At 42.2% G+C, this 23,936-nt stretch overlaps 2 protein-coding genes across 15 annotated transcripts in view; one reads left to right on the plus strand and one right to left on the minus strand.

Moving 5' to 3' along the window:
- Nucleotides 1-7,953, plus strand: part of TBXAS1 (thromboxane A synthase 1) — a 234,713-nt gene extending 226,760 nt beyond the window's left edge. For all 13 annotated transcript variants that reach the window (XM_068190960.1, XM_068190947.1, XM_068190954.1 and 10 more), the window contains one exon: nucleotides 432-7,953. In XM_068190960.1, coding sequence (XP_068047061.1) covers nucleotides 432-506 — 75 coding nt within the window. In that variant the 3' untranslated portion in view covers nucleotides 507-7,953. The remainder of the gene's footprint in view (nucleotides 1-431) is intronic.
- PARP12 (poly(ADP-ribose) polymerase family member 12) lies at nucleotides 6,501-22,482 on the minus strand. Of its 2 annotated transcripts, none has more exons than XM_068190945.1 (12): nucleotides 22,138-22,482; nucleotides 21,220-21,361; nucleotides 19,311-19,605; nucleotides 18,262-18,360; nucleotides 16,206-16,329; nucleotides 15,278-15,473; nucleotides 14,672-14,792; nucleotides 13,378-13,474; nucleotides 11,831-11,909; nucleotides 10,460-10,590; nucleotides 9,665-9,816; nucleotides 6,501-8,753 (listed from the first exon to the last, which is right to left on the minus strand). In XM_068190945.1, the coding sequence occupies exons 1-12, from the start codon at nucleotides 22,452-22,454 to the stop codon at nucleotides 8,485-8,487; spliced, it is 2,022 nt and encodes a 673-aa protein (XP_068047046.1). In that variant the 5' UTR covers nucleotides 22,455-22,482; the 3' UTR covers nucleotides 6,501-8,484. The 2 variants fall into 2 exon arrangements, with proteins under 2 accessions (XP_068047046.1, XP_068047047.1); XM_068190946.1 differs by having other exon boundaries at nucleotides 21,220-21,355; nucleotides 22,138-22,481.
- Nucleotides 22,483-23,936: the final 1,454 nt, after the last annotated feature.

The raw sequence follows: 23,936 nt of genomic DNA on the forward strand, positions 1-23,936 counted from the left end.
GATATATAATTTTTCCAACAAAAGGACTGTTACACAGCCCTGCCTCAGTGGAGAGCAGTATGGCAGGACCACAGGAAAAAATGTCACAATTCATAGAAGGTGAGAATATGTGTACATATTTCACAGGATCTCAGCACTTTAGTATATGCCTATTGCTACAGACATTGCACCCAGCTCTAGAGTTTACAGAGTTAATTTCTTTCTGTTCAGATCTACAGCATTCCTGGGTAACCACTGCCTCAGCCTCTGGCTGTAAATTCTATTTAATATTATACCACCACAGCTGACTGTAAAACAAGTACTTTACAGCTTCCACAGTAATCCTGGTATGAACTGGTCCTCCAGCAAAAATGTCTGTCTGTATGTGGGGGTGTCATACACACATAAACAAACACACTCAACTGCACATAAGATGCTCTTTTCTCTTTCAGATTCCTTTGCAGCTCAAATCAAAAGCCACACTTGGACCAAAAAATGGAGTCTACATCATGCTGGAATCTCGCTAAAAGGGAATGTACATCCTGAAGCTTTCTGGAATGAGACCCTTTGTTAATGAGTCACTGGTATAATTATTTTTCAAAACTCCAAGGACAGGTAGGAGCCTAAGACCCACTGATGGTCAGTAGGTGCTTCCTCACTGCCCTCCTGTGGGGCAGCCTCCAGTCACTTTTTAAAATTGGCTCCACAGTCTTTTTTGGATGTTTTCACATTGCTGTGAATAGTATCTATAAAGAAGCATCCCACTTTCATTTGCTTTTTTTCATCACACTTCTTTTCACTTATCTGTGAGAATGCTTTCCTCATGCTCAATTTCCACAATTTACAGTAGATTTTAATTTCAATTCATTGTATGACACATCCTTCCCATGTACTTGTGAGTCCCTAGAGAAAGCCCCAAAGGCACCAAAGTTACAGCAGAGGACCTGGGACACAGTGCATTGGCTTTTTCATGAACTCCACTAACAATCAAAGCTGAGGCGCCTGTACAATGCTTAATCTCTACCTATGTCTGTAAAGCCAGAGAAGTTGCACCTCCTCCATGCTTTGAAGTGATTTTAAATACACTTGGATTAACAATTTGCACTTGGCACATTCCATTGACATGACAGAAGAAGAATGAACCAGTAAAGTTCCAGCAGCTAAGACCAAAGAAATGAGGTGACAGCCATTTTTCTGGCTGCTGAACTGCCGTTGGAAAGGCAGAGACAAAGAAGATATTAATTTAAAGCAAGCAGGAGGACTGGAGGAAATTTAATGGTTGGTACGACATCTGCTTCATGGGGAGGCCTTTCCTTTCCAAGCATTGCAATTGGCACCATCCCTGTCTAGCTCCTTGAATCAAGGAAATTAAGAGCATGCATGCACTAGAGTTGGTGGCAGAGGAGTGGGATCCAGGATCATCAGACCCAGCAGCTCTCTTGACTCCTGTGACACTGGAGCAGGTCATGTCCCGAGTGCCTCACCCCCTCAGGAAGGACCTTGTCTCACTGCCAGCTGCAGCAGCCCCATGGACCTGTTTGAGCTGTGTGACTGTGCTCATGCATCTTCCCAGCCAAAACAGCCGTAGCTTCCACCCCTCACGTTCCCTCTGTCCTACTCCTCTGCAAAGCCTTCACCTGCCACACAGCTAGTGTTGCACAAGAAGCTGCAAGGGGGCACAGCTGGGCCAGCTAACTCCCACTTAACACAGGGACATTCCATACCTCATGGCACCATGCTCAGCACATAAAACTAGGGGAAGAAGAAGGAAGGGGGATAACATTCAAAGTGATGGCATTTGCCTTCCCAAGTCACAGTTATGCCTGCTGAAGATCTGCTTCCTGGGATGGCCTGCACATAGGAAATGGTGAATTAATTCCTTGTTGGTGTGTGGCTTTTGCTTTACCTATTAAACTGTCTTTATCTCAATCCATGAGTTTTCTCATTCTTAAAATTCTCTCCCTCATCCCACTATGGGGGTGTGAATGAGCAGCTCTGAGGGGCTGAGCTGCTGGCTGGGGTTAATGCACAACAACAGAACTGTGAGAAGAGATTGGTGCAGTCCCAAGACCCTTTTTTAAAATGCATTTATTCTTATATTTTTTTCTTTTAAATTTTTGTATATAACAGAAATTCTTGTGGCACCATAAAAATAAGGAGTCACTTTTTGGTTCTTTGCAAGTCTTGACCTTCTGCCTGCTTGACATAGTCTGCTTGAGGGTTCCTTAGGTACAGCATCTCTTTTGGTGATGTGCACAGAGAAGTGTTGCAGCAGCAGGAGGAAGAGACTGACTGCTCAGCTTCATTGCAAGGATGGAGCCATCTGCTCACTGATGTCTGGCTAGGTCCTTGAGTTTCTCTCCAGCAAGCATCTTTTGCTGCCTTCTTCCCACATGCTGCCTGAACACTGATCAAATTACTGGATCTTGTTCCTCAAAGACTGTCTCTTCCTCTTTCATGTAATTTTTTTTAAACAGATCTGTATAGGCAACGGTGATGAAGTACTGACTGGGGAAGTTTTGCAATTGTTCCTTTTCCCACAGAGCATTTCTAGCATGCTAAACAGAAGTACCCTGTTACAGACACACTGATTATATGAATTGCTGATGGAGTGATTGTTATTTATTTGAAAAGCAATATGCTGTATTTACCTTAGTTTCTACACGTTATGCATAATTTTTCTCCTCCTAGAAATAGTGTGCTGGAGGCTGATTTACTGTGTAGCTTACATACACAGTTGACAAAAAGCTGGATGGGCCTTACCTAAAAACTTCCCACCTACCAGAATGAGCAGGAAGTTTATTCCATCTGAAATCATCTGTCAAAGGCTTGTTTGTATTCCTTACGTGAATCAGAAAGTTGTCATGTGCTTCATTTTTGACAAAATAAGCCAAGCCTAAATCAAGCTTTTCCCTTTCTTATCCATGATTTTGTGAGATTCTTCTTCCCAGTCTCTGCCTCTGCAACTTGGGTGGTGTGGGTGGAGCACATAGCAGTGAAGATGGAGGCTGAAGGCATGGAGTACCTCAGCCTTCTTCATGTTCTGAGTAACCAGAGCTCCTCTTTCCTTCTAGAGAGGGCCCACATGTTCCCTCATCTTTCTTTCATTACCCATATACCAGTAGAAGCTTTTTTTTTTTTTGGTTGCCCTTGACATCCCTGACCAGATTTATTTCTGTCAGGGCTTGCTTTAGCTTTCCTAACCTGATCCCTGACTGCTTAGACAATTCCTCTGTATTCCTCCCAGGCTACCTGGCCTTGCTTCCACCTTCTGTAGACTTCCTTTTTGTTTGCTCCTTACTTATCCACTAAGGTCTCCTGGTATTTTTGCTTCACTTCCTCTTTGTTGGCATGCATGACTCCTGATCTTAGAGGAAGTGACCTTTGAATTTTAACAAGCTTTCTTGGGTTCTTTGTCCTTCCCTTTAATCCTGACCTGTAAGGTCTCAGTCAGGTCCTCATCCATCCCCAGGTGGAGCTCCATGCACTACACCTGGTCATTGACAGAGGATGACACCCCCCTTCTCATCTCCTCTGTCTTTTCTCAAAAGCCTGTATATTTCCTGTATATTTCCATTCCAGCACTCCAGTCACAGGAGCCATCCCACCATGTCTGTGTGAGGCCAGTGAGATCACAGACCTGCAGGAGTGCACATCTCTAACCTCATTTTTTATTTTGTATGCTGCATATACTTGCAGAGAGGCATTCTAGTAGGGCTGGAGTGGTTGGGATTCCTTTGTGCTGCTCTTCAGGTGCTCTCCTGCTGAACTATGAACCCTCTCCAGGCTCTGCTGCTGGCCAGCATCTCTTGCTGGCACTGGCATAAAACTGGTATGACTGGGATGCACTGGGGTGCCTCTCCACCAACATAATTTCAAATATTGATGCCACCGAAAAGAAAAACAGTCCTTAAGTGGCTGCTGGTGTGCATCACATTTTACAGGCTTGGAAAATGAACCAAGAATCTTTCTCAGCTGCATCCACCTTGAACATGGACAGTATGTGTTCAAGTAAACTCACTTGAGTCTGTGCTAAGAGTCTTTCAGCCACTCTGCAGGCTTCTGGTTAGGAAGTGTTGTGTGTTTTCACCTGTCAGTTTGTAGCACTATGGAACAGAGAAATTATTTTTGCATTTGAAGTCAGCTTTCTGGAAGTGCATCAACCCTTGTTCTACATGCAGGCTGAGACAGACAGCTAGAGAAGACAGAAAAGAGGCTGCCTGCTTTCCAGTAACCCAGGAAAAGCCCCAAGCCATTTGCTCCTTCTCATTAAGGGTTGGTGATACAGTCACCAGACACTGCAGACATTGTACCAGGGCACTCAGTGCAGCTGGACCTCACCCTGGCTGTGTGAGCTCAGCAACACACCTACAGAGTGAGTTGTGGCAGGGATCAGTGAGCCTCTGGAAGCACACATTTCCAGGAAAACAAGGCACTAGATTGCCAGCAGCTGTCCAAAACAGAAACTGGTAATATCACTGTAATCAGGGTGTGTTTGTGCACCTATATAACATGGTCCCAAACCAATCTTGAGCAGGGCTGGTTTTAGAATTAATTAAAAAAAAAAAAAAAAAAAACCAAACTCAAAAAAACAAACCACAAAAAGAAAACTACCAAAAGCCCCTCCAGAAGAAATGCAAAACAGTAACAACAAAAACCTCATCCCCACCACTATGTTTGTAATTGCAATAGCAAAACATAGCTTTATATCTTAAGTAATGATAATTATTTAGCATTCTGGCACAACATGCTTCAGTCAGCAGCAGTTGGGTCTAAGGAGGAACAAGGAAACTGGTTTAAAATTCCTTTCCTCAGAAACAGCAAGTGTGTTGTCTTGCATTGCTGAGCTGTGAGTTTGTTTAAAATCGGGCACGTCTGTGTTACAAAAGGGTTTTAGTCATTCTCTGACAGCTGATATGAAGCAAAGGTTGCTTGGTAAAAGAAAGCTTCTATTAAATATGTCTTCTGGTCTTTGTAATGATGACAGAAAGCTGTCAGTGTAAGATGGTATTTTTAATGAAGCTGCTGATAGAAAAAAAGCTTTACCGTTTTGTGCTTTAAAAATGGTATTCCTAGAAAAACAGAGTTAGGTGGCAGAAATTATTATGCTTCATGGATTGTAAATTGGGACTTTCTATTTTTACTTGGCATTAAACTGCAGAATTTCCTCTCTGTGTGAGATACTCCAGGCAATGATCGCTTTCTCATTTCCCTTTGTTAAACATCCTGGACATAGCTTCACCTGATACCAGACTCTTCCATGTGTTTACAGCAGAAAGCAGGGTAAAAGAATTTAAAGCTGATTTATAAACTGTCACTGCTTGGTTTATACTGGCCCCTCTCACTTTCTTCTGACCTTGAAAAATATCATGTTTCTAAGATGTTTTTCTCCCTGCACTGCAGGGGGCTGTGGCTACTTTCAAGGAGGGAGCATTCCTTCAGTTGCTAGGATTTCTGCATGCAGAGATGAATTTGTGATGGACCTGAAGCAGGAAGTGCAATGGAGCTATGGAGGCCATGAAGTCTATCCCTTGTACAAACAGGGAAGCTCCAATTATACTGGCCATGTAACAACCATTCCATCTGGATCTTCTGCTGGATGTACTCCAAGTTAAGCAGCATTTCTGCAATTCCCACTTGGCCTTTGTCCCTAAGGCAACCCTGAATACTGGTTCCTAGAAGCAAAGCTCATTCTCCAAGGCCAGCAGCACTGAGCACACCACAGAACCTGGTATCTGCCATCCACCCAAGTTCCTCTCACCCACCAGCCCCTACTTGGCCAGGCTGCAGGTATCCAAACTGGATACTGCCACTCCCTTGCTGCCAGCACTTAGACAGGATTTTGGCACCCACATTTCATAAAATCCAGTCAGACTATCAAGACAAACCTGGCTCCAGGTAACCCTCACCAAAGGGTGCAGTGAACTGCCTTTGGCTGGCTGCCAGCCTCCTCCCCAGCGTAGCAGGTGGAGGATCAGGGTTCATAAACCCCCATGTTCCACACCCCACTGATGGCACAGCAAAGCTGGTTGGCTTCTGCTGGCTGTGCCGTCTGCCTTACCAGGATGGACCTGTCACCGAAAAAGGAAACACCCTTCACAGTTTATCTTTCTCCTCACATGGTGTGGGTGTGAACGACAGATTATTGCACTCTTCCTGCTCAATTGCTTGTCTTAAGTAGCCAAAAGAGATACTTCTCACTCAGAAAAGAGGTTCAATATAACTTTTTGCCTAAAGTTTGGATTTAATGCAAACATCTCTTTAATCTGTTCATTTCCAAATGCAACCCAAACAGCTGTAGAGGGACTCCTACTGCTTAACAACAGCCTCTAAACTCACAAGTGTATTGAAACATTGTGATTTCAGTATTGAAAAAGAGAAAACGACCAGAAGGAATTTACTGGTTTGAGTACCTGTTTATTTACCATACACAAAAATGTTACCCCTGCATTTTCAAAAAGTGGAAAAAACATAGCAATTTTTCTCTTTCTGTGATAATGGAGAAATAACAGATGACAAAGTACAACAACCAGGCATTTTATTCGCTGTTTTACTTACACTCATACACACACAAGAATCAAGTTAGAGGTTTTAAAAATACAATAAAAAATGTCAATAAAAATATTTCAACTTTTTGCCTGAAAAAGAATGTTTGTTTCAATTTTCTGTCAGAAGATTAATGTGACTTTACCTATCTTAATTCTTACCTGAAATTCTGCTTATGTTCAGAGGAAGAAATTATTACAACCAGTATTCTCATTTGCCATTAACATGTAGATGAACATGGTTTTTGTTTTGGCAGAAAAACCTTATTCTGCACAGACAGAAAATCTTTCCTCCATAACTGTTATCCTCCTCTATGAATGTACTATTTGCTGACAAGCTCATTTGCTGACATGAGATTTATCATTTTTGTTCTATTACAAATCTTTCAAAAGAAATAATACACTCAATTTCCCTTTCCCTATTCTGTGTTTCACTGAGATTAAAACACATATAGGAGTTATTTTCCTTCAGGTATCATGCTGCTATATTTGCAGTTTACAAAAAAAGGGGGCTACACAGCCTTAATCCAGCTAATCATGGCCAAGCTCCTGGCTCACAATGCTGAAGTAATAGTTACCCAGTGAACACCTGTCAATCATCATCCAGAAGAGTGAAAAAGAAATATATGGAATGCAGCTGAAGATGAGCTTTTTTAGGTCATACAGAGAGTATTTCTTAAGGCTTCTGCAGCACACTGTAGCTAATTTATAGCTACTTTAGCACATTAATCCTATGATAAAGTATCTATCTATGCATCAGCAACTTTAATCTTAAAAAAATATTTGATAGCTCAAGTTTTTTGATTGCACATATGTAAGCTGACTGCTCAACACTATTATCTTCTTCTGATAGGAATAATTAAGTATTCAACCTAAGCTTCAGATTTTAAAGATTTCAGCTCTGTGGCTGAAGACAGCTTCCCAGGTAAGCATGTTTTTTCTTGAAAGAAGTCCAACAATAGCTTGATTACACAGGGAATTTGTGAATGTCCTGCATCCAAAGAGGCAGAACACCTAATGAGAGACAGTCACTCACCATCCTTCCCAACAGCTGTAAGGGAACCCTAAAGTTCATCCACAGAAAGAAGGTACTGATAATCAAGCAGGACAAACAGTATATTTCCCTCCCAAGTATGGTAAGAAATAACAGTGTGAGTTGCCTCCTCTGCTTCCTCCACAGCACCTGCCAGCACTCTTGTGTTTGTAGGCACAGTGAAAGTCATGAAAAACTTGTGTTCTCAGACATAAAATACAGTGTTTATTTGATAGAGTAAATCAACTGAGTCACACAGCACCAAGCAACCCCTGTTATGCTTGTATCTTTGGTAATTGTTTTAAATTAGAAACTCAACAAGTGAAAATAAGTCTCTGATCTTTTTCAACAAGCAAGTTTAATTTTTGAGTTTTTGTTGGTGCAGACAAAAAAGAAGAGTGCTACTAAGAATTTATGCAATGAGTTGAGCACAGATTGTACAATCACATTTGCAAACACCTCAATGTCTACTGTTACAGGAGACAGATTACTAAAAAAATGTGTTTTGTCCAGTTTTGAGTTAAAAGATTAACAGTCAGAGGGATAGCGCTTCTGACCAATGAGCACATATAAAAATCTATCCTGAAACAATAACTAAAAATTGTTTAAACTTGGCAGTCGTGGCCAATCCTCATGCTACAACCATCAGCAATTTCTTCTAATAAATTTATGAAAGGCTCCCATGATGTAGGGTATATGTGAAAGCTGCTACAAATAGGATACAGAAACAGGATTTTAGGAATTCTAAAACATCCTCTATGTCTTTTTATGCCTTCTTTTCTATTACACTGAAAAGACAGAGAAAAAAATGTTTCTGAACACTCACCTATCTGATCACACAGCTTCTTCAAAATCAATTTTTCTCTCTTAAGCCAAAACTAAAAAACTGTTTAAACCAGTTAAACATAAGAATGACAAGTTTTGCTGCTATAGAAGTCTTGCTGATGCCTGGTATTCTATGAGATACTCTGGATAAATCTGCTGCTTCTCAAAGATGACAAAGATAGAAGGGTTTGAAAAATTATTCACACAACTGTCATAGAATCTTTGGCTATCCTTCATGGGAGGCCGAACATAATGAGAACTACCAAGAGTGAACTCCCCCACCAGCACTCGTGCCAGAAACATGGTCTTGGTGTTTGAGTCTGCCCCACAGTAGTTGTCAGAATAAGATGCATCCCTTGCAAAATAGCTTCCTGCAGAAGAGACACCAAGACAGAGTTTATAAGACACTAAAACAGCAGGAACAAAGTGATACTGTGTGAAAATGAATTAATAAACAAATCCATTAAGCAATTAATGAACAGCCTTTCCAAAGCCTTCACTCGTCCTCTATGTCCCTCTTAGTGGAAATTACCACTATGCAATTTTTAGTTTTCACAGCACACATATTAAAATGTTTAAATGTTTAAACCAATGTTTAAAATATCATAATCTTCTAAAGGATTTCCTCCTGACCCTAGATGTCCACGTCCCCCATTATCACCACATTTCCTGTCCTGGCAGAGGCTACTAATATTCATCAGCACATTTAGACTTGATGATCCTTGTGGGTCCCTTCCATGCTCAAAATACACTGTGATTCTCAAACATTTCTGAGAGTTACAAAGTATTCAAGCAGAAAAGTGTGTAGTCAGCCAGTCAGCCTGTCTCAGCTATCCACTTGATGTGCTGGTAATTTCCTGTACGTAGGACAATATAGAAGGATATAATCTGTTAACAAGGTAAAAAAAACTGTAACCAAAATGGCATTTAGATTCTTGGGAAGGAAATAAAAAAAAGCCAGACTGCTTTTCTATAGGATTTGGGAGAAACCGGAACAGCAGTAGGCCTAGAGTCTAGCAGAAACCATCCTTACAACTAACCTCTCCTAAGTCTGTAGGACTTAGTACTTCTTTTCTTGCAAGTACTTAGGAATGCAGAGGCCAAGGCCTTTCAGAGTGCCTTAGCTCCAAATGACCCTTGTGAAACTCAGCTCTGTTGCCCACATCATGACAGAGAGAAGCCCAGGACTAGCCAAGTACCACCTTGTAAACTTTACCCCTCTGCAGTGAGTACTGAGAATTTTATAGCAAGTCTAGGATTACTGAAAGAGCTGAAAAACAACCTTTGCCATAGACTGTCCCATGAAGGCCGCAGATTCTCCAGTCAAAGTTTTGCTGACAGATGGCATCAATGTCTTTTTTACTGGTCCCATGAAATAAAAATCGCTCATCTGCAGCCTTTCCACCATTGCTCTTCTGCATTAAGTCCTTCTGCCTGCAATGAGAAGCAGAATCTTTGTAGTTTCACAGTGGCTGTCCCCACAGGTTCCAGCTACTCCAAAACAATTTTACACAGAGTATATTCTGAAAATCTGTACAGTAAGGCCTAATTTGGGCATACAAACATGCTTTCACATTATACACAAATGCTTTAACTACAAATGTTTTCTTTCATTCACTGCCTTTGAAGAGAGAGGGGAGGAATCTCAGTGGTTTATTTTTTTTTCCTGAACACAGGAGTTTATATTGAGCCCTGCCCTCCATGAGTTTTGCATTTAATTTTGAAGGCTGTTTCAATTTTGATCAGCTGCAAAACATTGTGCAAGATGTGACTCGTTACCAGCTTCAAGGTTTCACTGGAAGGAAGCTGTCATGGACACAGGCCTGGCAGAAGTCAGGAGCAAGGATTCCTCCCACACAGCCCTGAATCTGACTGTTCTAAGCTCTGTGTCTTGACTGAGTTTTGGGTTTGTTGATACCTCTTTATCTAAATGTTGATATTAGGTAGGTATTTCAGTGGGAGAGTGGTAGCAGAGGCATTTCCGGAATGCGTGTTCTATCTTTAGCACAGCACATACAGTTAACTGCAGAAACAATAAGTATCATATATACATGCCAGAGCAGTGTTTTACACTTACCATTGATACAGTTCCCAGAGGGATGGGTTCTGAACTCTACAAATCTTTTTGATAGCTGCTTTGGGCATTGTGCGCTGAAAGTCCACTTTGACTTTCTTGTATTCTTCAGAAGAACAGTCAAGCTCAATCAGCTGCAAGGAGAAGTTTGAAAAGTTACTTTTGCATCCTCTTGTGCAGCCACTCAACTCCTCTTGGTCAAGATATATTTGCATGCATCAAACAGTATCTAAAAACATAGCAGAAATGAGCACATAAATAAAAAAGGAATTGAGAATTTATGTTGCAGAAAACCAGAGGATCTTTTTTAGTTTATCCTCCCTACAGCCAGTGAGGCTGCACTGCCTCACAGTGTTTCTGCACTGCCTGTTGTGTTTCTAAATCAATTGAAGAGGCTTTATTCAAACAATTTTAGGGAAAAGCATGGTCACACTACTAAAAATCAGTTCTTTACATGACAGTTCTGAAAGCAAGCAAAGCTTACTTGCATATTTTCGTGGGAACATAAAAAATGTCAATGTCAGTCTTATTTCTTAGTGACAACTTGTTAAGGATTTGCATTTTGCAAGTTAGTGGTTTCTGAGCATCAGAAACACCTTTTCTCTAGGTACAGTTACTAGCGTTGACAGAGGAGCTGGTGGAAGCAGACAGGAAGTCAGAGAAGGTATGTCACACATATATTAATTGGGTGTGTTACAAAGATTAACAAGTTTACTCCACTGTAATGAATAAAATAATAATACACATAATAATAAAAGATCCCATCCTGAACAAGCTGCCCTGAGAGGTTGTAGAGTCTCTCTGGAGATATTCAAAACCCACCTGCACACAATCCTGTGTGACCTCCTCTGAGTGAACCTGCTTTAGCAGAGGGGTTGGTTTCCCTCTCCAGAGGTTGGTTGTGATCTCCAGAGGTTCCCCCTTCCAAGCCCAACCATTCTGTGTGATTCTGTGAACTCCCTTGGTTTCGGCACCTCTCCATAGACATACAATAGCCTACAGCTAAGGGAATGGCTACTCTCAAGTTCAGAAGCATCATTTACCTCTGATGCTTTCAGCACATGTTGGGACTTCAAAACTGTGTATTTTGGGCACCAGTACCAGTCTTGTTAACTCAGCAAATTTGCCAAGCCAAGGGATTAATAGTAGCAGTGAAAGTCCCTGCTGCCACAGTTTTACTGCCACCATTTGTTTAAATTTGGGTCTAGTTTCACCTCCAGGTCTGCCCAGTGTGGTATCAGGTTTAAATTTACCAATGCCTCTGTATTATGCTACACAGAAACAGTCATTTACAAAGCCAGAAGAAACACTGAACTTGTGATGGAACAAAAATTACATGACAAAACTGACAGAAAAAACTAAAAAGCTCCAAACCTTGAATCCCAGTTCAGGCAGAGCAGATTTGTCCCAGTGAGCTGGAATGTTCTTAAACCCTTCTGTATGTTTAACACCCCTGTAGATTATAAGACATTACAAACAGACAATTAAAATAAAAACTAAACATGACATTTTATGTACATATTATACTAAACATTTTTGTCAAGCTTAGGGAGAATATAGGCAACTGAACATACTCAAAAATATTTCAAAACTGTAGTTTCTGTTCAGCAAATGAAAATATTTGTTCCAAGTCATTGTGTCAAGACTTATGTCAGAAAGCAAGATGCCAAACAAGAAAAAAAGAAATATATACTCTAAACTAAACACATAGGGATTTCTCTTGCAGAGTTGAATGTATATATAAAAGCTCTGCTACAGCAGGGGTGGTAAATACAAATGCATCCAGTATCACATCAGTATGACAGAAACAGGATAGATACAGCCCTCCCCTGTACTTCCACCCCAATTTTAATTAGTGTGCTTAGCTGCTCTTTTCAGTGTTTAAGCAAGGACTGTGTGCTGCAAGGGCATGTGTAAAAATTGGCTGTTACATGCAACTCACAGAATCACAGAATTTTCTAGGTTGGAAGAGACCTTTAAGATCATCGAGTCCAACCCATGTTCTAACACCTCAACTAGATCATGGCATCAAGTGCCACATCCAGTCTTTTTTTAAACACATCCAGGGATGGTGACTCCACCACCTCCCTGGGCAGATGATTTCAGTATTTGACCACTCCTTCTGTGAAAAACTTCTTCCTTAAGTCTAGCCTGTATCTCCCTTGGCGCAGCTTGAGACTGTGTCCTCTTGTTCTATCTGTTGCTGCCTGGAGAAAGAGACCGACCCCCAGCTCACCACAGCCACCCTTCAGGAAGTTGAAGAGAGCGATAAAGTCACCTCTGAGTCTCCTTTTCTCCAGGCTAAACAATCCCAGCTCCCTCAGTCGTTCCTCATAACGCTTGTGTTCCAAGCCCCTCACCAGCCTCGTTGCCCTCCTTTGGACACGCTCAAGCATCTCAACGTCCCTCCTAAACTGAGGGGCCCAGAACTGGACACAGTACTCAAGGTGTGGCCTCACCAGTACCGAGTACAGGGGAAGAATGAACTCTATCTCCTTGCAGGCTCTCACCTTTTGCTCTATCTGTGACAACGACTGCTTTCCTTTCAGATTGTCCAGCTGCTCTCAAAAGAATTTTTCTGAACTTGCACTTAGCTTTGAAAATTACTCATCTCAGAAAGAGCTAGTACACATAAACACACTGCTACATGTTGAATTATTTCCTATATTTCCACACTTCCTGTGGCCAAGCCCAAATCTTCTTCACCGCAGAGGTTCCTGAGTTGACTAAAAACTGCTGGCCAGGCTGCAACACTGCCCTGGCTAGACATGGTTGTAGGAAAGGTATGTCCCTTTCCCTCTCCAATTTTGTCTTTCACAACTGCCTGAACAGCTGCTTCTTCACCCTACTTGCACCCATGGAGGATTCAGCATTCACAAAGCACTAAACCCATCACCTCAGAATGAGTAGTTGTGGTTTACCTGTCTTTTATCTTTTCCACCTCTGCCTGAGAGACAAATTTAGGTCTTCTGCAAATCTTCCTCTCTGTTTTGTAGCGAAGGTTTTTCTGCATCATGGCTGGGAAAAAATACAAAACATGACAAAAATATCAACAAAAAGGCTCCCTCCTCCTCATTTTGCAGCCGACACACTTTTTTCCTACATTTAGTTGTAGACTTCAAACCCTGTAAACAGAACCCAGCATCTATCACAGACCATTTATTTTTATTGACCACCAAGAGAAACAAGTCACAGCAACCTGAATTTTAGAGGTATTCCTTCTTGGAAACTCTGCAGCTACTTTGACAACATACTAACAATTAAGAGTCACTACCAGTCAGGACAATGAGGCCTCATCTTCAGAGTGAGATACACCGGAAAACAAACAAAAAAACCTCTTGACATCAGCAAGCCTAGAAATTAAGTTCTAAAAGACAATTACACTGCATATATTTGCCTAAGTTACTAAAAAAGCCCAAACCGTAGAGAAGGGATTGATTCACCGTGCAATTTTCACTTCTAAAGCCGGATAAGTTTTCCCAGCACTGCTTTTGATTGAATCACAAACAACAGATAACATGCCCTTTCTGGTTTTTTGGTTTGGGGTTTTTGTGTTTGGCTTTTTTTCATGCAGATAGTAATGAAAAGCTGGATCGAAGATAACTACACCAAACTGACAGTCCAGGCAGGCTGATTCCTACCACTGTTCTACATCATTTTTGAAAAGGATGCCAGGAAAGGCAACAGCTCAGAGAGGACAGTACCATCACAAGTGGATTGTATTTCCTGAACTCTTGGGAAACACTTCTTCCTACTTTGACATAGTCAAGGTATTCTCTCAGCCTTTCCAGACAGGATGAAAAGAAAACATGTGCAAAAATCCTGTAACGCTAAGGATTGTCTGGATCCTACACCTTGTCCAAGTGTTTGTTTTTCTGCAAACCAGTGATTAAAGTAGAGCAGAAGCTGGCTTGTCAAGTCTTCTAGAAGTTCCTCACCATTTGTGTTGGTGCCAGCATCAGTGTCATACTTGGACTTTCTGGCAGACATTTTGAAACCTAACACAAGAACTCAAAAATAAAAGCTCTGAAAGAATAGAATGCCACTTTGCTTATGTGAACAGCTCTTATCCTGAGAACACTGATAGAAACTCTGTAAGCATTGCAATTCAAAGTCCAAATTTCTCTCTTCTATCTCCTGTAATAAGGTAGTTCAGAACCACAAGAGATTCGGGAGGGAGGGACAAAACAGAAAAACAAAGCAAATGCAACCTACACACAAAATTTATTTCATATTCATGTCTTCCAGCTTTGAAGGTCATCTTTGGAGAACTGTCATACAAGTAAGCTTTCTCCAGGTCATCACTGGAGACAGTAGCAGCTGCATGAAGATCACCCTGTCACAGCAAAAACAGAGAGGAAAAAAACGTTTCTCCTGGTCTGTTATAGACAAGCAAGTCTAAAAACCAACAACTCTCCTATGTATGGTGGCTGCAGGATATATCAGCATATGAGAAATCCTTGATTTAGAGTGACACATTCACCAACCAGACCAAGAAAGATGGCAGAGTACTACTGGATCTTTAGAGAAGGAGGCTTTTCTCAGAACCAATGGAAATCTATAATTCCTGTGATCCTACCTGACAGGACTGACTGAATAGTTACCTGTTGATAATATTTGTGACTCACCAGTGATCAGTCCTCTACCTGAACCCATCAAAATCACAGGGAAAAGACCCCATTAGGCCTTTAATATCCATCTGTACAGTATGAGTGAGAGGAAGAGGGTGACAAAAGAGCGGAAGGATGTAAGCACTGTGCACTTTTCAGTAGTTCTGCTCTTCTCACACAGTTAGGAGTCTCTCCATTTCTGCACACTTACTTGTTTTCCATACTCCTGCCACGTGCCATATTCATCTTTCCAGTACCAGATCCATTCTGTTGTAAGAATGAAGTGAGGGGGTTTGGTCACAGAGGAAGCTGTAGAAAGACGTCTGACTTTTTGGAACTCACAGCACATGTCACGAAAACAGATACTGAATGGGACAAAGAGCCCTTCAGTAAAAGCACAGTCAAATCTATAAAAAAAAGGAGGAAAAAAAATCAGAACTCTTTGTGAAGATTTACTCACAGATTCAGAAGCCCACTACAAATTTGCAAATTAAGTCAATCTCACCCAAAAGCAGAACACAAAGGTGCACTTTTCACTACAATGTGTACTTTGCACCTTGCACTTTTCACAACTCTGTATGCTAGCTCTATTTCATGTTTGTACATATTTTGCATTTCAGTATTATGTCTCACATTGGTTCTATGGGCAATAATCATAACTCACTCCTAAATTAGTGAGTTACATAAAATGAACAGAAATAGTGGAAAACAGGCACTGCCTCCTTCTTGCTGACCAGCTATATTCTAAAGAGAACACTGACATAACTTAAGAAGGGCTTCAAAGAGCCTGTAACATAAGAGGAACAGGTAATTTTCCAGCATGGGATGTGGCATACTGGTATGAGCCCCTTCCAATACTCTCTTTGTGATATATACCCAGTTCCAAACTCTGAAAGGTATTTCCATATTCTTCACGTGCTCTGGTCCCTCTCTTCAGGTATTCTGCATGTTCCACAATATGGACTGTGGGAAAAGGGGAAGGGAGGGGCAAATCTCCTGCAAAGTGAGGTCAGTAGAAGAATGTCAAATAAAACTACTTATGTAATGACTACATTAGAATTGCAGCAATTTATAGCCACTAAGGATCTGGTACAATACAGCAAACCAGAAACATTATAAATTTTTATAAGAGTTTATACCTGACGTTTTTTGGGTCACAATATGCGTCTTCTATGTCTTCCATATTTATGAAGTCCTTCCAGGTATTACCCTCAGAGTACTGCCATCTATATGGCAAGTGAAAATGGTTTCTGATACACTTTTCTGTAAAAGTCAAAAAAAAAAAGAAGTAGGAGATGCATTATTTTGACAGGCTATGAGAGAACTCCAACATTTCAGGGCTGTGTACCCAGCTGGTGAAATCATCAAAAGGATAGCTAGGGAAAGTATTCACCTATGGCACGATTACAAAAAATAGTTCAAAATTTTTTTCAGTATAAGCAAGCAACATTTGAATTTTTGCACTTAGGTAGAAGTTCAGTTTCTGTACGTACTAGACTCTCTTTGCACATTAAAATTGTACAGATCATTCTCCGTTTCAGAGACAAAAAATGATCACGGGCTCCTACAAGGCTATTATTTAATAAATAGAAAAAAAGTGTCTTTATGATTAACCACTAAATCACAAAGTGGCATTACTGAGGAAAAATCCAAAGCACAGCAGTGCTTAGTTTTAAGACAGGACTGTCATTGTTTAACTTCAGATGGTAACGAAGTACAACACAGCCATTTACTCCCATTTCTTTCAGTGAGATGGGGAGAACAGGAAAAAAGTAAATGTGTGGGCTGAAATCAGAACAGTTTAGTAAATGAAATAAAATACAATATAGTAAGTGTAAGTATATATATGTGTATATATATATATATATATATATACACACTCTCATATATCTAAAATTAAGCTAACAAAAAGTGAGAAAGGAATAAAGCCCAAGAAATACAAGTGATGCACACTTAGCTTTTTGTGGGTGCACGATTGCTCATCACCCACTGACGGATGCCCAGCCCCTTCCCAAGCAGCAATCAGTCCCTCCCAGCCAACTCCCACAGTTCATATGCTGAGCATGATGTTCTAATGGTATGGAATAGCCCTTTGACAAGTTCAGGTCAGCTGTCCTGGCCATGCTCCTTCCCAGCTTCTTGAGCACCTCCTCATTGGCAAAACAGGCAGCTGAAAAATTCTTGACTTTGGGTGAGCACTACTTAGCAACAACTAAAGCATAAGTGTGTTACCACTATTAATCTCATCCTAAATCAAATGCACAGCACTGTACTGGCTTCTAGGAAGAAAATTAATTCTGTCCCAGCTGAAAGCAGGGATCTATCCACCACTTATTCCATACTATTTATACCATGTCTAGGTCCTATACCTTCCAATACAACCCAGTTAACCATCACCTTTCCCCTCTTTTGATAATTACACAGACATAACTCCTTTAGTCTCAAAGTCCTTTGCCCTTCAGTAAGTCTCCAAGAGATCCAGGCTCCACAAAGAAAAGCAATGGTAGCAGTGAGCCAGGTATCACAAATGTTACTCAGAGTTCAAAGTGTCAGTGTGCAGTTACTCCTCAACAGGAGTGAAGGTGACATTACCAGTGCACATGTGCATAAACCCGAGGCAAATTTCCAAATTTCCAGAGCAGAACAAAAGGAAACTTAACTACAGGGAAAGTCAAGGAGAAACTGCAACACGGTTCATATGAGGAGGTGTTTGGTACACAGGTCAAGAACATCAAGAAGAAAAAGGATGACAAAAAAATCAATAAAAACACTGGCAAAGCAGCCTTCTTCCTGGACACCTGGGAACATTTTGAAAGGGAGACAGCTAAGACAGATGGAACAGAAGATTACTAGAAGAAACAATGGAGAATGTAGAATTCAGAATATCTTTCATAGCTTTCCTATTTGGAAATGTGACTCCTATCATTCAGCAATCCCTTAGGTAAACTTAGATGGAGTAGCCAGTCTTCAGCACAAGCAGATTCCAGAGCAAAACAAAACATCTCCTTTGTTTGGTGTACCAGGTCAAACACTTTCCTACAGCAGGCAAGATAGCAGTGTGATTTAACTAAACATAAGCATAAACTCACAGAAAGTTTCCCCTTTCTGTGAAAGATGGCTACCATTTCCTCTTTATGACAACAGAAAAACAGGCTGGACTTGACACAGTCTGTACTGATACTTGAGACAACCTACCTTTAAAGCCACAACTTCTGTACAGATGATGTAAACATATCTGTTCTGATTCATCCTCCTTTGAAGCAGAGGAATCCCGTCTAGTGCTGGGTTTTCCATCTAGAGGGGGGAATTGTAACAATTAATACACTTCATATCAACAATACCTCTTAAAAGTGCTCCTATCCCTAGAGAAGAAGCCTAAAGGCAATGTTTGTAACTACCTAACTGCACTCAGCTCCAGAAAGACAAAGAAGCCTTTGATAAACTTCTATACTCAAAGTCCCTTCCTGTATCCATCCTTTCTGAACTTGATTTCCCTGTAACTGCTGAATTCCTCAGATACAGATTTTAGCTATCACCACAAAACAAGAATAGAATGCAATGCCTTTATGCTTCCAGATGGACTTGAGTTAACCATGCATGCACACAGCTGATCACACTGGCAGCTATAAAATACAAAGTTTCAAAATCTGATACTTCTGTAAATTAAAGCACATTAAGGAAAGGAAGAAGGAACTGCAGGCAGAATAGCAGAGATGAGCATGCACACTTGACTTCTCCATTCTGTTATCCCTTTTTTTTGCCTGCTAAACTATACTTAACTTACAATTCTAAAAAACTTCAAAAGAAAAGTGCAAAGAAAATATTACACTTTTAAGAAATAACTAGGATAGTGCTGTGAATTCTTGTGCTAGACAATCACTACATTAAAGACAAACAATTAAATAGTTCATTATCAGACAACCACCACTCCTGTTCTTAAATAGGTCTCTACCTTACTGTATTTTACCTAAAAAACTCCAAAATTACAGAGTTCCCTACTTCCAGTTCCTGTTATGCTTTTTTAACCCCAAGTTTAAGAATTTTATAAACACCAGCACTCTATTTCTCAGGAACCTCTCCTGACTTCACTTGTCAAGACAAAGATCTCTGTCAATGAGATAGGTACAAGGTCCTTCCTAAAACACCAATCAAGATGTAAATTCAGTTTTCTTAATGATACCAGTGAAAATATTAAATTCACTACCATGACTCTTCTGATGTATTCAAAAGATTATATTACTTACCTTTGCATGGTGAAGATTTGGCATCTTCTATGTCATACATGTTTCTGTTGCCATTTTTTATGTCATACATATTTCTATAAGTGGAAGGTAGTTTCTTAATAATGTCTGAGCTCATCCCCTGTCTCTCCAGTTTCTCAAAACATTCTGGATTTAGTAAGTCATGGGACCGTTTGCAGCTGCTGCCAAATCTGCACTGACCCCGCAAAAAGTACTGGCAAACATGAAGTTTGGTGCAGGATGTTTTAAAGGAACAAGATCCATGAAGTCCATCACCTTTGTTATAATGCATGCAGACCTTGGGAAGGAGAAGAAAAAAAGAATTTAAACATCAAAGTACAATGTGCTCATTTAGACTGTTTGAATCCATGATTTTTAGTTTTTTTATGGCTACAATGTACATACATTTGCTTTTGAAAGAAACATTTATTTTTTCTTCTTGTTTTCCAAATGACTGCTTGATAGCTTTTCCTTTGCCCTGCTAATGTTTAGAAAGATCTTTCAACAGACAACATTCTTACAATCTCAAGATGGGACTTAGTGCTAAGTCACGCCTCTAGTTTTAGAATAGTTTTGGAATATTTTTGACTCCAACTTGATGGTAAGATGTACTGGATCTGGCTGGGATGGAGTTAACTTTCTTCGTAGCAAACCATACCACACTATGTTTTGGGTTTGTGACCAAAACAGTGGTGATAACACATCCCTTTGGTCTGTTTGGGTAAGCTGTCCTGGCCATGCTCCTTCCCAGCTCCTCGTGCACCTCCTCACTAGCAGAGCACGGGAAGCTGAAAAGGCCTTGACTGAAGGTAAGCACTCAGTGGGTTGCCAATGTGATTTTCATATTAAATCCAAAACACAGCCCTGTTCATGATACCAGTAATAAAATTAACTCTATCTTAACTGAAACCAGAACAGATAAACACCACACAGCCTCTCACTCACTCCTTCCAGGGCTGAGGTAAACACAGTTTAATACAGCATAAAAGGAAGAGGAGATAATAATGATGATAAAACAATAGACAAAACAAGTGATGCACAATGCAACTGCTCACCAGTCACTGACCAAAGCCCAGCCAGTCCCCGTCAGTGTGCCACCACCCCTGGGCCACCTCCCCCCCATTTCACTGTTCAGAATGATGTCATATGGTATGGAATACCCTTTTGTCCAGTTTGGGTCAGCTCTCTTGGCTGCATGCCCTCCCAGCTTCTCGTGCACTCCCAGTCTACAGGCTAGCAGGGCAGTGTAAAAAGCTGAAAATCCTTGACTTACAGCAAGCACTGCTCAGCAAAACCTAAAACATGAGTGTTATCAACATTGTTCTCATCCTGAATGCAAAACACAGCATTGTACTAGCTACAAGAAAGAATATTAACTCTAATCTAGCCAAAACTAGGAAGTAGTCCAAACTGGCCAAAGGGATATTCCATGCCACATAATGTCATTCTTAAAAAAAAAAAAACAAAAACAATAGTGAGGAAGGGGACTGAGGGAAGGTGAAAGAAGAGGGAGATGGGTCCTTCTTACAAGGTAGCACTTGCTCAGAGACTTGTTGGGCTCCAAGGTGGTGAAGCAGAAGTATTCCTTTGCAACACTTCTCCCTGCTTTCCTCCCCTTGCTATATTATCTTTATCTCCATTCACAGGTTTTGCCACTTTTTTTACTTCTTGTTAATGTTCACCTCCTCTGCTTGTGACGGGGGAGTGAGGAGTGGGTGAGGGACTGTTCAAGAGCTTAGCTGCCAGCTAGGGTCAATCCACCACAGGTGAGAACAGAGGATGCAGATTTATTTTTAGATTTGCATTAAGCTAACTAAATTGACACCTAATATCTCCATCTCTGTCAAGCCTCTTCCACGTTGTGATGCTCACTGAAACAACAAGGCTAAGAAGCTGTTATAGTAATACTCACCTCTGGTAAGAGGGAAGGATCATTTTGAAGCAGAAGCTGGCAAAGTTCATCATGGTTTAAATTCTCAAGTCCATATTGCTTTAGAACACGGAGATTGTGGTCTGAGTGGAAGCTGTGAACAAATCTGCATCCCTTCCTAGAACTCAAGAAACCCAACAGCAAAATGACTGGCATTATTTTGACACCCCATGGGCATTACACTGAACAGCTGGAAAAGCACACCAAATTAACTAGTTTCAGAAAAATCCACATTGCTCTTCTATAAAGCCATTATGTGATTTGCAAAGCAGATTACATAATTAGTCTGAGGATAATTGCCATGCTACTTCTGATTCACAGTCATTATAGCCTTAGTGCACTCTGACAATATCTGCTTTTTGGACCTGCAGCTCACAACCACAAAACCACAAAAGCTCCAGAGCATCATCCCCTCTCAGCCGATGAGTGCCTCCCCCAGGGTCCCACAGATCAGGGACCTGCGGGGACACTCGGCTTTAGCACACTGCCCAGGGTCCCGCAGCACAGGGACCTGCGGGGACACTCGGCTTTAGCACACTGCCCACGGTCCCGCAGCACAGGGACCTGCGGGGACACTCGGCTTTAGCACACTGCCCAGGGTCCCGCAGCACAGGGACCTGCGGGGACACTCGGCTTTCCCCCGGCACAGCCCTGCCCACGGGCAAGGAAGCGCCAGGGTGATAAGCCGGGGAGGAAGTGCTGCGACCCAAAGCTGTGAAACAACCGCCTGTGTCTGCCTCCTTTGCACCAACACACACACACACAAATAAACGAAAGTGCTCGCGGGCAGTGAGCATTTCCGACGCGGAAAGGCCTCTACCGAGAGCTCCTTCCCCTGAAGGCGCACGTCGTGCCGAAGGCCGAGCCCCCCGCGATGGCGGCCGCCCCCCCGCCCCTCACCTGGCCAGCTGGTTGCGGCAGAAGCCCTTCAGGTGGTACTTGCAGATGTGCAGCTGCCCGCACCGGCCCGGGCAGCCCGCGACGTGCTCCGGGCACAGCCGCACGGGGCTGGTGGCCACCACCACCGCCACCTCGGCCTCCGCTGCTGCCGCCGCCCGGCCGGGCCGCCGCACCAGCGTGAAGCGCTGCGCGTCCCGCAGCACGGCCGCCAGCTGCTCGGCCGAGGGCCGGCCCGGCAGCCGCCGCCGCAGCTCGCCCTGCTCCAGGCAGCCGCCGCTGGCGCACAGAACCCGCAGAGCCTGGATCGCCAGCGCCATGGCCGGGAAGCCCCGCCCGGGAAAGCGACGGAAACGGAAACGAAAGTGAAAGAGCCCGAGAGGGAGCGGGACCGCCTCGGCCGGAGCGTTCGCTCTGCCCCCGCAGGGGAGCGGCTTGCCGTGGGTGATGCGGCGGCGGTGAGCGAGGCACGGGCAGCGGTACCGGGCACGGCCCTGCTCCTCCCGCCTGTGCCTGACTTTTAGGATGTATTGACCGTTTCCAATCACATGTCACCAAAAAGGGATGGCAGCTGGGAGGTCACACATTTCCTGTAGGAAAAAGCGGACTCAGGGATGAATGGAGCATCAGCCAGGTGAATTAACCTTAAGTTACAGGGAGAAGGCTGGTGTGTGAATTCTACCGTCAAAAACGTCTCAGTTAAGGTTTCTGACCTGTGCCACCTTCCTGACGATACATCGTGAAGGCTGCTCTCACACTCCTTTCAATATCTAAATTAAAAGCTCGGTCACGGTCACACGCGTGGACACACTGCCCTGCCCTGCTGGCAGTGCTCTTAGCAGCACCCGCTACACGGTGGTACACCACTGCTTCTGCCCGCACAGCAGCCATGGCACCGGTGTGGCCAAGCAGTGTCCTCATCCTCTGGGAAGTCACAGACGCTTTAGAAGGGTGCCCATCTTTTAATTAAGTGCCTTTGCCTGGGTCATTTTGAAACTCCTGGTTCTGCATCACAGTGTTATAAATGGATGTGACTCATGCTAACAAAATTGTAATTATATCGATAATTTGGGGAAATAATTGGAAAAGTATATGTGATTAGTGTTATGAAGCAGATGGGTTTCTTCAAGAATACATGTGGGAAACAGAATGCAGGAGTTGGATTCGGCATTGGGAATGGAGGAAGTCAGGAACTGACTCCCAAACCAAAACTGGCATCAACTGAAGTTAAAAGACAACTCCCAGAGCAGGATCGACCTTGAATATGAATAAAGTTGGGACCATTCCAGACAGGGAGTCTAAAATAGTGGTCTTATCTATGAAATAAATAAGGTTTAATTGGAACATAGTTCTTATTTATATAACGCCAAGCTCAATGCACACGTGCCACCTGCCAGGTTATCCAGAGGACATGTGAGGAAGACCTTCGGCCTTCCTCCAAGAAGACCCCGAAGAGACCAGAAGATCCCATAGCAACAACGGGAGCATGCGCCCTGCAGCAGAGTGACGCACATTTCGAGAATCGAAAATAGGAGGAGATTTATGGGAACTATTGATGAATATGTATCAGCATACAGTATATAAGTTGTGTTTGGATCCTTCTGCCTTCGTACAGGAGACAGGGTGGGAAGCCCTCCCCGTACCCCGATCAATCAGTTTTTGTTTATGCTTTATCCAAACCACTGCCAAATTTCTTTTGTAACTACTGAATTATATCTGATTATATTATTATTTTATACCTCAATTAAAATTGCTGCTAAATTTTAAATTTTGTGGTTTATTTAAATTGGACATATAGGGAC

The sequence above is a fragment of the Anomalospiza imberbis genome, chromosome 5, assembly GCF_031753505.1.
Source record: "Anomalospiza imberbis isolate Cuckoo-Finch-1a 21T00152 chromosome 5, ASM3175350v1, whole genome shotgun sequence".
Classification (NCBI taxonomy): Eukaryota; Metazoa; Chordata; class Aves; order Passeriformes; family Viduidae; genus Anomalospiza; species Anomalospiza imberbis.